This window comes from Cryptotermes secundus, unplaced genomic scaffold (assembly GCF_002891405.2).
Source record: "Cryptotermes secundus unplaced genomic scaffold, Csec_1.0 scaffold1413, whole genome shotgun sequence".
In the NCBI taxonomy this organism is placed as follows: domain Eukaryota; kingdom Metazoa; phylum Arthropoda; class Insecta; order Blattodea; family Kalotermitidae; genus Cryptotermes; species Cryptotermes secundus.
The window spans coordinates 209,649-223,340 of NW_019730119.1; the positions used below are offsets into that span (position 1 = coordinate 209,649).

Sequence of the window (13,692 nt, forward strand, 5' to 3'; positions counted from 1 at the left end):
GATTGTAACATCCTGAAATATGAGGTGATTCTAAATTATTGTTGAGGTTTCTGTACTCTGTACATGCCAGAATCTTCTTCCTTTTCAGGCAGGTATCATCCATAAACACTACTTTTGGTGTGAAACTGTCATGTATCATTTCAACACGGAAGTAATGTGACTGACTAAATACAGTAACAAGGGCTTGAGATTACAGTCAGTAGGTTTGTATACAGCAGTAGGTGCTTGGGGATTACAGTTGACATGTTTATTCAATAGCAGGGTCTTAGGATTGTGATTGACAGGCATATAATGCAGAAGCCAACTTCATTGTAGCTTTTCAAAGATTTCTTTAGATCTGAGGCTCTCACAATGGTGGTTATGAAGAGTTATTTCTTCTGAGATATAATATCATGCAGTTAGTGGACTACACAGTATCATATCCCAGAAGAGAGAACTCTTTCAAAGATTTTTGGAGCAATATAGAAGAGAAATCATAATGTTTAGAGGCAAATGGCTTGTCAGCTGTTCCATGAATCTGAATTTTTCACTGTACAAGTTGATATCAGTAGCATGTGTCCCTTCTGTCAGATGAGCCAAATGATTTTCAAAAGGCTGTCACATAATCTCCATATAGAACCCAGAGGTCTGTTACAGTGTTTATAAGAGGTAAGAGTGATAAGAAATTGCAGGTGTTCACCTTTTACTGGAGAGTTTAAATTTTCAACCATGTATGACTAAAATTATCGTTTTATTCCTGTATTTCATATACTTTCCTGCTTTTACACTAAAGTCTGAGGTAGTGAAGGAATCATTAAAATAATCATAAATAACTGATGAGCAAAATTATAGAATGTACATTATTTCTCTGTAAATTCCAGAACATTTAAAAACAAAAAGGCATTCTGGAAAGAAACTGTAATGCTTGCTTCATCTCCAAATGAAAATACTAGAATTGTCTCTTAGGAAATCTGCCTTTAACACACATGAAAAAATGTTAGTCCAGACTAGATTCTTTCAGTATCCAATAAATTATGCATCTGAAATCTTATTGCAAGTTGTAACTGATTCTTTTTGTGTACTGTCATCTTCATTTTAAACTGAATTAAGATGAATGTGCTGCTTCAGATTTTTAGATTGATACTTCTAATTTTGGGAGGAGCCATTTCATTATTAACCATTGTGTTTGCTAGAAGATGAATTTCAGTGAGAATGTGATCCTTTTTGGACCATTTTGTTAGATATGTCACAGAAATTAGGTAATTTGGGAAAAATATATTCGTTGTTTATGATGAATAAGATAAAATTGTTTTGATTGTACTGTACCATAAATAATGTTCATAAATCAATTCAGGTTTGTTGTCCAAGATATAATAATTTGTTGGTGCATAAGGGGGAACGCAGTAGCGTAGTTGGTTGAGGCACTGTGCTACAAACCAGAGGGTCACGGGATCAAATCTTGATGAGGTCATTGGATTTTTTTCAATTGACCTAATCCTTCCAGCCACACTAGGCCCTGGGGTCGACTCAGTCTCTAACAGAAATGAGTACCAGGAATATTCTTGGGGATAAAGGGCGGCTGGCGCGTAGGGCTGACATCCTTACGGCCATCTATGAGCTGATTGTCTAGAAAATGTGGGAACCTCAACATCTCACAACCCTATTGGCCTCCACGGCCTGTTACAGGGATACCTTTACTTACTTTTTGCATATTATTTATGAAAAAGCAGTATGGTATACTGTGTTTAAGCAGAAATACTTTTCTGGGATATTGTATTTAACCCTACATTCATTGCAAGTTCTGCATATAGCAGTGTCACCAACTGCAGAATTTAGATATCCAGTTTTTCATCTGCATCCAATTCTGATTGGTAATTTGTTGAATAATGATCAGTGGCTTCCATACCAAGAGATCCACATTTGTTGGTGGCCAGGAGAGTAATGCCATCTGAATCCAATACTGTAACATCAACATTATCATTGTAGAAGATATTTGAGAATTTTTTAGCCTACTTTCCTTATTTTAAGAAACTAATGGAGTCTTTTAAGATTACCTTGCTGTCTGTGTGTCCCTGTATCCCCCCAGTTCCTGAAAGCCAGAATAGTGCAGTCAGAGAAGCACCATGGAGATGACCTTTGCTAGGGAACGGATTAATAATTAGGTCTTCCACTCTCAGGTTTCTTCATGCTGCAACTGACTGTTAACCATGGTCCTGACTTGTCCTTTCCATATAACTTTGGGGTGTACCACAGACAGAACACTGCCTCCAACAGGTCTTCACTTGTTAGCCTACTTTCTATGCACGTCTGTATGTGTAACCCCCCCGTTGTAGGGCAGCAGCTCAGTTAACACACTCTTGTGGCAATAGATATGCATGCAACAGTAGAAGAATTAAAGTTATTTTGTTACTGGCAACACAACAATTAACAATAAAACATATTAATACATATTTTATTGAGTGTATACTCAATAATGTTAGTTTTATTCTTATTTGTTGTGACATTCACACAACACCTTTATTGCGTTATGCATAACAGGATGCATGAAGTAAAGATAATGAATTGTTGGATACATCATTATCTATGTGGTCTGTGCAGTATTAAAGGAAGTAGGTGATTAGTTCTTCCCAGAATGTATTGTATTCTTTAGCCTACTTTCCCTGTTTTGAATAAATAAAAATAGACTTACGAGTAAGAGAGACAGTGTGCTTTGTGTCTGTATATCCCCCCACCATAGTTGCTAGGCAACTGCTTGGTAAACATGTTACCACAACAAATATACACAACAGTAAAAGAAGGTCTGTTGTATCAAAGGAAAGTAGTTTCTTTCCAGAATTTCTTGTAGTATTTTTATAATCTTTTCACAATCAACAAGGCCTTCGTCTTACACTTTTGCTAACCATGGTACTCGTATTTTTCAGAAGGGTAACACCCACAGTTGGTAGAGACTCCTGTATAGACTTAGAATAGGAAGTTTACCATTGGTGGTGAACCATTTTGTGCAAACTTCACTTGACTTACCAATGGGTTCAGTTCTCGATAAAAGTTACCTATACATGTTCCAGATCCAGAAACAGAAATTGATTGTATATAAAGAGACAGTTCTGTCTTCTGAGACAGTAATTTATTTTTGCATATAGAACAGTAGTATCTTCTGAAATACATTTTGAATAGAAATAAATCTGTTGTGATGAAAATCTTATCTATGAACAGAATCATCATGTAAGAAATGAGATGCTATTGGAAAGTTCCTGGGCTCTTATTGTTGTAACTGCCTAAGTGAAAGAAGATGAAAGGGGAGGCGAAGATTACACTTCACAAACCTATTGCATCAGTCTGCCATGTGTCACCACGCTGTGAACATGCATTTTTTTATAAGAGTGCTTTCTTTTTACTTCATGTTTTGCTTTGTCTGCAATGGATGGCTAAATCAAGCAATATATTTGCATCAAGTTTTGCGTGAAGCTTGGTAAATCCGCTACCAAAACCTTTTAAATGTTTTGTGGGGCTTTTGGAGAACATTCTTTAAGCTGTACAGTGGATTTTAAATGACATTCATGTTTCAAGGCCAGTTGAATGTCAGATGAAGGTGATGAATGTTCAGGGCGACCAAGCACCAGCAAAACAACAGAAAATGTTGAAAAAATTCAAGAACTCATCCACGAAGACCATCACTGAACAATCTAAGAGCTTGCAAACACCACTGGGATCAGTTATGGAGTTTGCCAGGAGATCTTAACAGAAAATTTGAATATGCACTGCACTGTTCCTTCATCAGATCAACGCACCTGCCCACACGTCCCCAAAAACCACAGAGTTTGTGACTAACAACAACATGGTTATCATTCCCCATCCTCTCTATTCGCCGGACTTACCCCCTGTGATTTTGCTTTGTTTACCAAATTGAAACTGAAACTGAAGGGACGACGTTTTGAAACAGTGTCTGACATCCAAAGGAAACTGCAAGCAGCACACGACAGTATTAAGGAAAATGACTTCCATGGTGCTTTTGAAGTGTGGAAAAAACAGTGGAATTGCTGCATACTTTCTCAAGGAGACTACTTCGAAAGAGATGGCAGCCAAAATTGAGTAAGTTAAGCCAGCATTTCTTTTTTGACCTAGTTCAAGAACTTTCCGATAGTACGTTGTATGTCTGTTAATTATTAAAGGTTTCAGACTGTTTCAAGTTTTATTTAATTGACCTATTTCATTGTAAGTATTAACAATACATAATATTAATATTGAGAACTGCTGTCACAGTGTAACTTCCTTTCTTGAATATTACAATGAATCAGGCTTGATTTATATATCTGTAAACGTGAACACCCTCTAACATTGGATGCTCATCACTTTCTTCTTCTGGACTTGATAAGTATGGCATTATATTACATTCCTGAAACAAATAATTACACTGAGTAACTTCATTAAATGGACAATGTTGTCAGTCTACATGTGTAAACAGTAAGAAAATACAGTATTCTTACTTTGTTCTTGAAAAGAGAATTGACATCTGATGGACTACACTGTATATCTGAGATAACTGGTTGGACAACACTAAGCATTTGTTCTTTTAGTGCAGATTGTGGACATCCAGATGGCTTGGTTGAAATTGTAATAGTCTGTGTCCTTCTAGTGTACTTCAGTCTATGCCAGGAAGTCAGATCTGCTGACGATGCTGCCTCATCATGTAAAGTATCCGAATAACTTTCTGCATATATGGATGACATCTTCTGAACTGAATACCTCTGATTATTATTTGAATTAATACATTTCAAATCACTTACAGTATGTTCACATTCTGGCTTCCAATCTGACATATTTCTTGTCTTTGCAGTATATAATAAATTTGTCTCAGCATTCTGTTCCTTCCAGTGTTTTGATTTAAACTTTACTAGTGGATGTAAAAAACTGTTCTCTGAGGTGTAATCAGAATCAGGATTGCATTTGTAATTAATCTGTTCGTGTAAAATTTGAGGTTCATCATGTTCATATTCAGTAGACCAACCTGAACAAACATTAATGCTGGAGTATGTGGATGATGATGATGATGATGGTGAAGCCAGACTGTTATCTTCATTGATGCTTTCATGAACACATTTTAAACGCACAGGTGATGCTGCATTTGATAGGGAATGAAGTAATGAGTATGGCTTCTGGTTTATATTGTCACTTGTATCTTCACTGTTGCCTAACACTGCTGATGATGGACTTTGATAATCAGATATAGCTGTTCTATCTTTGTACTTTTTCAAATATGGGAGTTCATTTGGTGTAACAATGTTATCAAGAACTTCATTTCCATATAGAGATTTGAACCGTGATTTTGCGCATGGTGTGGAGTAGTATTCATGTGGAAATACTTTCTTTGTATCTGCATGTTTAGAACAGCTTTCATCTCCTTTTTCAGACTGTGACCCCTCAAGAATGGTGCTTTGGCATTGTAAGCTAGCTGATTCCTTATTATTGTCTTCAGAAATCCTTGAAAATAATGCATGGTCACTCTGACTGAATGCATCTTCTCCAAGATCAACAAATGATTTTTCTGGAAAACATCTGAAATTTCAGAACATTTGTGAAACTGTTATGGATACATGCTGTGTGGAAGTTCAGTGAAAATAAAGGTACTGAAGTTCAGTTACTTAACCCAATACTCTGCATTTACTGTAGGGATTAGAACTTGCAGGAATAACCCACTAAGGACTGAGTAGCTATTTCAGGACTCTGCTGGACTTGATTTTGGGGATCCTTACTTCATAGGGTAATCTAACCTATGGTTATTTATGCCCAGTATTCATTAAATAAAGCAGTAGCAGATGATGGGCAGATGGAGGAACTTTAGGTCCTACACACTAACATCCAAGGGAAGAAGACGGATATTACTAATGGTTCAGTTTGGCTGTACATGTATACGTTTTCTTGTGTAATGCAGGTCAGCTACACAAAGTATTTAACTTCATTAGCAGAAAAGCAAAGAAATTCTAGAAATATAAATAAAATTCCAACTTTGACCCTGTCAAACAAAGAATTTTGAACAAGAATATTATTATTTGAACTTGGTTACCACTGTCACACAGGACACCAAGGCATAGATGCAACAACCTTGCCTGCGTGCACAGCAGGAGGGATATTTATGAGAAAGACAGACATAGTGAACAGAGGCAATGTGAATAGTAGCATCTCACTACATAATCACCCACCCTGATAACATCACTGAGTATCTTGCTATGACTTTTCCTGTCCATTGTTGGTTATTTAACAACACTTTCATTAGGCCAGATAATATAATATTGAGGAATATACAGACTGAACAATGAATTACAATGTTCTTGGCTAAATTTGAGGTACTCTCCTGCTGCAGGAGAACTGATGAAAACCATGAAAACCCTCAGTCATGATTAACAGGAAAGTAATCACGTGACCATGATGTTAGTCATCAAGTCTTACAGAGGCACAGTGAAGTGCATTAGTTTTGTCTTGTGAAGAAAAGAAATTATGACATGTATAAAGTAGACATAGTATATTATATTTAAGCATCCTGTTACACTCTACACAATATATGACACAAACTCCATCCTAAATGTAACAATTTATTGTAGTTCTTTCGTCTTCCTTTCTTCTACACTACATGTTTCGGCCGCAAATGGCCATCATCAGGTGTATAGTCTCATGTAGCTGCTACTCTGCATGTAGTTTAAAATTTAAAAAACACTAGTCTTCTCAATTGTTCATTTCGCCGTTGCTAACAGGTTTCGATATATCAGAATCTTCCCCGCTGATATCAGTCAGATATGTACAAAATCTTTGTTATTAACTGACACACATCAATTTGATTTTCATAAACTGGCACTTTTAAAATCTTCAGTTCCAATTTTAAAAATTTCTTTAAAATTTTTTTGAATTTTAAAATTTAAAATTCTCAGGGTTACCCACCCTATGTCTATAGTGCTGCAGCAGCTACTTCTTGTTTTCAGCACTGTTCAGGTATTATTCTGTGTAGGCTCCCTGTGTGCGTGCCGCTGCTTATCTTTTAGATTAAGATAAAGATATATTATGCTTATCTTAAAGATAAGCAGCAGCACGGGGGAACTGAAAACCCTAGAGCTGTAGTAGAGCATGTGAGGGATTCACCTAAAGTGAAAGTGTACCCATGTAAACTTCAGGGCGTACTTTTCAAACCATGTAAGTATCTTGGCCATGCTATTAAAACTCTTCTTTCTGCAAAACTTTGAAAGTGTCTGTTTCTTTTAGGCTAACTCTGTATATAATAGCCCGTGAGGGATATATTTAAATCACAATTTCTCTTCCAGCATTAGTAATATCCGTCTTCTTCCCTTGGATGCTAGTGTGCAGTACCCAAAAGTTCTTCCATCTGCCCATTGTCTGCTACTGCTTCAGTTAATGAATACTGAGCTCATGAATTTATACAATTATTTTTTCCTTCAGCTCTGTTTTCTTCTATTGCTCTTATATATGAACTTCTGAGTGACCTGATTCTGTGTACCTTAATTAGAATTTTCCTGTTTTCTTGGGCCACTTTATTCCTAAAGTCTCTGAAAGTACTGTAAGCTCTCTGAAAATCAGTGTCATTCATCAAAATTTCCAACTTGGCTACTGATCCGAATGTGTTGTGAAAATTCGGTTCACTCCAGTTTCAACTGACCTAACGTCTTTTAAAATCTATCCTAGTGAGGAGATACTTATTCCACTTGCTGCAACTATTTTTTCAGTTCTCTCCATTTCATTGTTTGTAAAATCTTTAGACTGGCTGTGAATTACCTTCTAACCAACTCTGTACTGGTGGGATGGTGCAAAGCTAATAGTGAGACTGGAAGAAAACACTTTTGACAAAATATAATCATCTCAACATAAATGTGAATGCAGGACAAACTGGACTACTCAGTTTTCCTGTCCATATCTTCCATTCCACCACCACCTACAAGGCTCCAGCTTTAATATTTTACATCTGTACATCAACATGTAAATGACAATTACATACCAGTACTACTGGTGCCTAACCATAATAATACAAGACCGACTGATGCCTGGAGATGAATGTATTTAAGCTATTTGATACCTGTACCAAAATTTCTAATACCATTGATGATCTAAAATACCTGCTAGGATCTCTCTTCTTAGCTAGAAAAGTATGAAGGGGCTTATCATCTTTGTGTGGAGATACTGTCTTATGTTCCAGTTCTGATTCTGTTTTTACAGTATCTCTGTCCCTCGAAGCCATTTCAGAAATGACCATCTTCAAAGGTAAACGTTTTTTTGAATGCACAGATGGGGTTCTTTCACTTCCAACAGCAGTGAATTCAAATGATGGAGCTGTATCTGCTTTCAGTATATGATCCTGAAACTATGATCAACTGTGTTAGAACAATATTCCCGACCATAAATTGCAACATACATAAGAATTATACATGGTCTTCACTTACATTTTCATCAGCTTGTCTAACTGCTGTGGCAGTTACCAAAAGAGACTGATATGTATTAAAATTATCTCTCATTTTTAGATAATTTTATCTACCTCAAATCACTATAGGTTTTATCTTCGAATATAGCCCTCTACTGTGAAGTAAATGCCAAATATTCACTGTATATTTCCAATATGTTAGCATTTCTTCATTCCAAAAATATCATTCAGGCATGTGGAATAACATCCATGTATACGGGTCGCTTAATTTGATTCTGTTAGGCTCATCTGCTATAATGGAAAGATTTAAATCATTTACAATATAAACGAGTTGTAACAAACTTATAAAATACCTAATCACAAAGCAGGTATGTATTTCAAAGGGAATATTTCATGTACAGCAATTTTTAATTCTTGATTATAAACACTGTGCAGTCCTACTGCAATGAAACACATCAACAATATCGTTCACTATATATGTGTAAGGCGTACTGCTATATATAAGACGTGATGAAAGTGCATGGAACAGTAAAATCTATCATATGAATGCAATATGCTGCTGGTAAAACGACTATCGTTACAGCACAAAAGAAATTCGAAATGTCCGCTCCCAGCTTCAAATATTAGTGATCGATCGTTGTATCGTCACACCAGTTGTTATGATTAGTATCGCCGACTCATATGGCCAATTTAAGATGGCGGATGGTTTTAATGAATTAAAGTTACTTAGTGCATCCAAATCAAACAACTAGGGCATATGCTCATACCCGCTGTGAAAACTGCAAAGCATTAAAATCTCAGTTTGAAGAAGTAATGGATGAACTAAATTCAGCCCGATTAATGATAGAATTATTGCGATCGAAGATAATCAACGGAAACAGAGTGTGTAACTCACAGGATACTAATGGGTTAACTAGCAGAAAGTATTTAAGCAACATCAGTGATCATATAGATCTAAATAGTGCCCTTAACAAATTAAGTGGATCCATGAAGGAACGTTTAGTTCTAGAAGCAATGCTCGATAGAAGAGAATTACATGAGTTTTATAGTATGGCCGTCCTGTCCAGGGGTCCAACAATCGCTATTAGATGCGATGTTAAATCTAGAAGAAAGCCTAACGACTCTAAAAGACCCCTTGTAGCCAAAATGGTGCTTAGTAAGCTTAGTTAAAGCTGACATGGAAAGAGGACACTATACTAGCCATGGACTTCATTATAAATAAAAAAGGTAAAATAGGAATGGCAGCAAAAATATCTTCTGTTATACAAGGAAAAGTTGAATCACAGTTCAAAACTGAAGTTATCCCGCTGATGTGGGAAACTGCTCTGACTGAGCAAGCAAAACCAACAGGATCAGCGCTTTTAACCAAAGCAGCCCCAAGGAATTGTTCACCCAACCAGGATGAAAAAGAGAAGGAATGGTGAAACTAATACATATAAGGAAAACCAAGGTGTATCGCCTAGCCAAGAAGTTCTTCATTGTAACAGAAGGAAAAGGAGACCACCAGTAAGAAATAATGATTTTTTATGGGTATAGAATCTGAACCAAGCAAGTCACTATTAAATATATGTAAGCAAGCCAAAGACCACTTTGTTATTATTCACCAAAATATCAGAGGTCTTGCAAACAAAATTTATGAACTGAATTGTTCATTAGTAAGAAGAAACTTAAGCCCTCATGTAATATGTCTCTCTGAACATCATATGACAGATTTCAAATCATCATACAGCAATATGCAGAACTACCTACTAGGAATGAGTTATGCTCATAAATTTCATCAAGGAGGAGGGGTTTATATATACATTAGACAGCCTATCAAATTTGTTGGTATAGATCTGGCCCAGTTTTGTGATGAAAAAAATTTGGAAATATGTGTGCTTAAGATCATGATAGCGAAACAAAACTTACTAGTGATATGTGTATATAGGTTACCTACTGGAAATTTTGATTACTTTATAAGCGAGCTTGAAAAAATACTAAAATTCGTACATAGAATAAAAACTTATAATATGTGGTGATTTTAATGTAAATTTTCTAAATGATAACAGTGCATAAGACAAAGTTGCTGTTGCTGTTACAGTCTTTTAATATTTTTAACACTGTGCAGTTTCCAACAAGAATAACAGAGCAGTAGCTCTCTAATAGATAATATTTTTGTTGATAATATAAGGAGAAATTCCTATGATGATGTCACAGTTGCCAATGGTTTGTCAGATCACTATGCACAATGTCTTATTCTGAAGAATATTAGCAGTCTGTACATGCATAAGGTTCTTGGAATTATGATAAGAATTGTAAAAAAAATTCAATAGCACAATTTCAAGATAAAATGGGAAATGAAACTTGGGAAAATATTTATCAATCAAATGAAGTCAATGAAGCATATTTTCTTAAGCAAAATGTAACTAGGAAAGAAAATGATAATGGATGGATAACAGTGGGAATATGCACCTCTTGTAGACATAAAGAATTTCTGTATACTCCTAGTAAAAATAATGATAATCTACTGAAATCTTATTATAAAACATATTATAGGATACTAAGAAGAGTAATAAGATAAGTGAAGAGATTACATTATAATCGACTAATTGTATCAGCTGAGGATAGGATAAAAACAACATGGAGCATTATTAATAGGGAAATGGGACAGATAAAAAAAACAGCAAAGATACTTTACCTAAAGCATATCAACTCAGTACTGTAAAAGTAAATATTGATGAAGCAGCACATAGTTTTAATAAATATTTTTCATCAATAACAGGAAATCTCAATATAAAGAAAACTAACTCACATGCAGCAGTGAAATATTTGTATACTTATTGTCCAAATGGTTTCCCTGCTATAAACTTTAATTTAGTCACTGAAGACGAGATAATTACTGTGATTAGTAAGCTCAAATCCAAAAACTCTTCAGGATATGATGGTATAACCAACAAATAAGTATACCCTTTTTTTTTCTGTGCGCTACAGCCCCATTTTTGGGCCTAGGGCTACCTCCATGAAACTCTGTTTCACTTCGGTTTACTAGATCTTACACATACGGTAGGACTCCTTGGGCGAGTGATCAGCTTGTTGCAAGGCCTCTACCTGTAGACAAACAGAAAAACACACAAACATCCATGCCCTGAGTGGGATTCAAACCCACGATCCTGGCTTCCGAGCGAGCGAAGACAGTGCATGCCTTAGACCGCTTGGCTACCGTGACCGGCAAGTATACCCTTAGCTTATATAATTAATAACTCAGTAACAATGGGCGTGTATAATGAAAGATTCAAATATGCAGTGATTAATCCGATACATAAAAAAGGAGACAAAACTAGTATACATAATTATAGACCAATATCAATAATAACTGGATTTGCTAAAGTATTTGAAATGGTAATTTATAGAAGGCTCAATGATCATATTACAACACACAAAATATTACTCCCCCAGCAGTTTGGATTCCAAAAAGACTGTCTACTGGAGAGGCTACTTATAAATTAACGAATAAAATACTGCTTGGAACAGAAAAGAATATGCAATTGGCATATTCTGCAATATAGCCAAGGCATTAGACTGTGTTGATCACGAACTCCTGTTAATGAAACTCCAATATTATGGAGTTCAGGGCTCTTTCTTGCAGTGGTTTAATTCATACTTTCAATATAGGAAACAAAGGGCTGAACAAAAGTATACCAATAACAAATATTACACCGATTGGGACCTAGTCCGTTCGGGAGTGCCTCAGGGCTCGGTACTAGGACCTCTGCTATTTACGAGTAATATTTACATCAACGATTTTCCCCTCGAAATAAGTAAAACTTCAGAAGTCATCATGTTTGCAGATGACACAAGCGTCCTTTGTACATCCAAAGATTTCAACAATCTAAAAATAAAACAGGATATTGTTTGTAGTCACATGAGTAGATGGTTTCAGGCCAATCTTCTTGCATTAAATCTTGACAAAACTAAAATGATAAAATTTACGCCAACAGTAGCAACTGATTATCAGCTAAACACTTTGCTTCTTAATACAAAGTTGAAAATAGCTGAATCGACAACTTTTTTGGTTTGCAGCTTGATCATCATCTAACTTGCAAAGCACATATAGACCAGTTACTCCACAAGTTGAGCACAGTTGGATTTTTAATGCAAAAAGTATCCTGTATACTAAGCATAAATAACTTAAGAATCTGTTTACTATGCATATTATCACACTTTAGTGAAATATGGAATAATATACTGGGGTAATACTCCTGATTGTCATAAGGTTTTTCTTAGGCAAAAGAAAATAATAAGAACAATGATGGGAGTGGGACCAACCCACACTTTTCATGACTTGTTTAAAAAGCTTGAAATATTGTCAATTTTCGGTGTATATTTGCTTTCACTTATGACATGTTGTGAACAACTACGATAAGTTTTTGAAAAATAACTATAGATACGATTGGCACTAGGAATAATGATCATCTTATCAGAGAGGTGTATGTTACTCAGGTATAAAGCTATTTAGTTAGTTAGTTATTGGAGAGGGTGGGTTTCCCATGAACTGAGGCCTGTATTGGTCCATTGTGCTTCCCTCTATAAAGCTATTTAATGTGTTACCTAACAGTATCACAATTTTGAGAACAGACAAAAATTAATTTAGGAAGGCTTTACTATATGCTGAGAAATTCTTTTTACTCTATCAGTGAATTTATAGAGTATACAGGAGTTACACAGATAGAGGGTAAATAAATAGTATGAGTAAATATACTGTAAGTTACTCCCTTTGGTTGGATTTAATGGTGGCTGTACTGATTAATTTAACACTTGATAATTCTAGTCAGTTAAGGATGAGAATGGACATAACATGTATATTTTTCTAAATGGGAAAATTGGACTGACAACTTGTGCTCTTTGCATGAGGCTAAATTTACCTTGTGTATGTGTGTGTGTGTGTGTGTGTGTATATATATATATGTTTTAATATGTTATATTTAATATTTATTGCATGTGATCTTTTATGTAAGACTTTGTATGTGACAAATGTGATATCCAGCCCTACAGGGATACAAGTGGATCTATGAAATGTAATTACAAATAAATAAACTTAGAACTTCCCACTGTAATGTTATAATTACCCGTCAGATTAACCTGAAATGACGATCGCAACCCTCAAGATTCTCTGATTGGCTCACACACATGCGATTCAATTAATTGTGATTGGCGTATAATCGATTCCAGTCATTTCCAGAGTATCTAGTTCCTATAGGATGCGTAGAGATGGCTGTTCCGCATGTTTCCCATTCCTCTTTGCCAGTTTCACCCCACAG

The 13,692-nt window shown here is 35.6% G+C and overlaps 1 protein-coding gene across 11 annotated transcripts; it reads right to left on the reverse strand.

The window, feature by feature from the left end:
* Positions 1–4,154: 4,154 nt before the first annotated feature.
* Positions 4,155–13,580, reverse strand: LOC111866302. Of its 11 annotated transcripts, XM_033752195.1 has the most exons (6): positions 13,501–13,535; positions 12,168–12,263; positions 8,418–8,686; positions 8,094–8,338; positions 4,464–5,532; positions 4,155–4,372 (listed from the first exon to the last, which is right to left on the reverse strand). In XM_033752195.1, exons 3-6 carry the CDS (start codon positions 8,487–8,489, stop codon positions 4,271–4,273), a joined length of 1,488 nt encoding a protein of 495 aa, XP_033608086.1. In that variant the 5' UTR covers positions 8,490–8,686; positions 12,168–12,263; positions 13,501–13,535; the 3' UTR covers positions 4,155–4,270. The 11 variants fall into 11 exon arrangements, with proteins under 11 accessions (XP_033608086.1, XP_023710888.1, XP_023710895.1 ...); XM_023855120.2 differs by lacking the exon at positions 12,168–12,263 and having other exon boundaries at positions 13,501–13,580; XM_023855127.2 differs by lacking the exon at positions 12,168–12,263 and having other exon boundaries at positions 8,418–8,683; positions 13,501–13,521.
* Positions 13,581–13,692: the final 112 nt, after the last annotated feature.

Coding starts and splice junctions, on each gene's coding strand:
- LOC111866302 (XM_023855120.2), bottom strand. CDS start 8,489: ATGAGAGATAATTTTAATACATATCAGTCTCTTTTGGTAACTGCCACA. Junction 8,339..8,417: donor TTAGACAAGCTGATGAAAAT/GTAAGTGAAGAC, acceptor AGTTGATCATAG/TTTCAGGATCATATACTGAA. Junction 5,533..8,093: donor AAGAAGAGAGATCCTAGCAG/GTATTTTAGATC, acceptor CTGAAATTTCAG/ATGTTTTCCAGAAAAATCAT.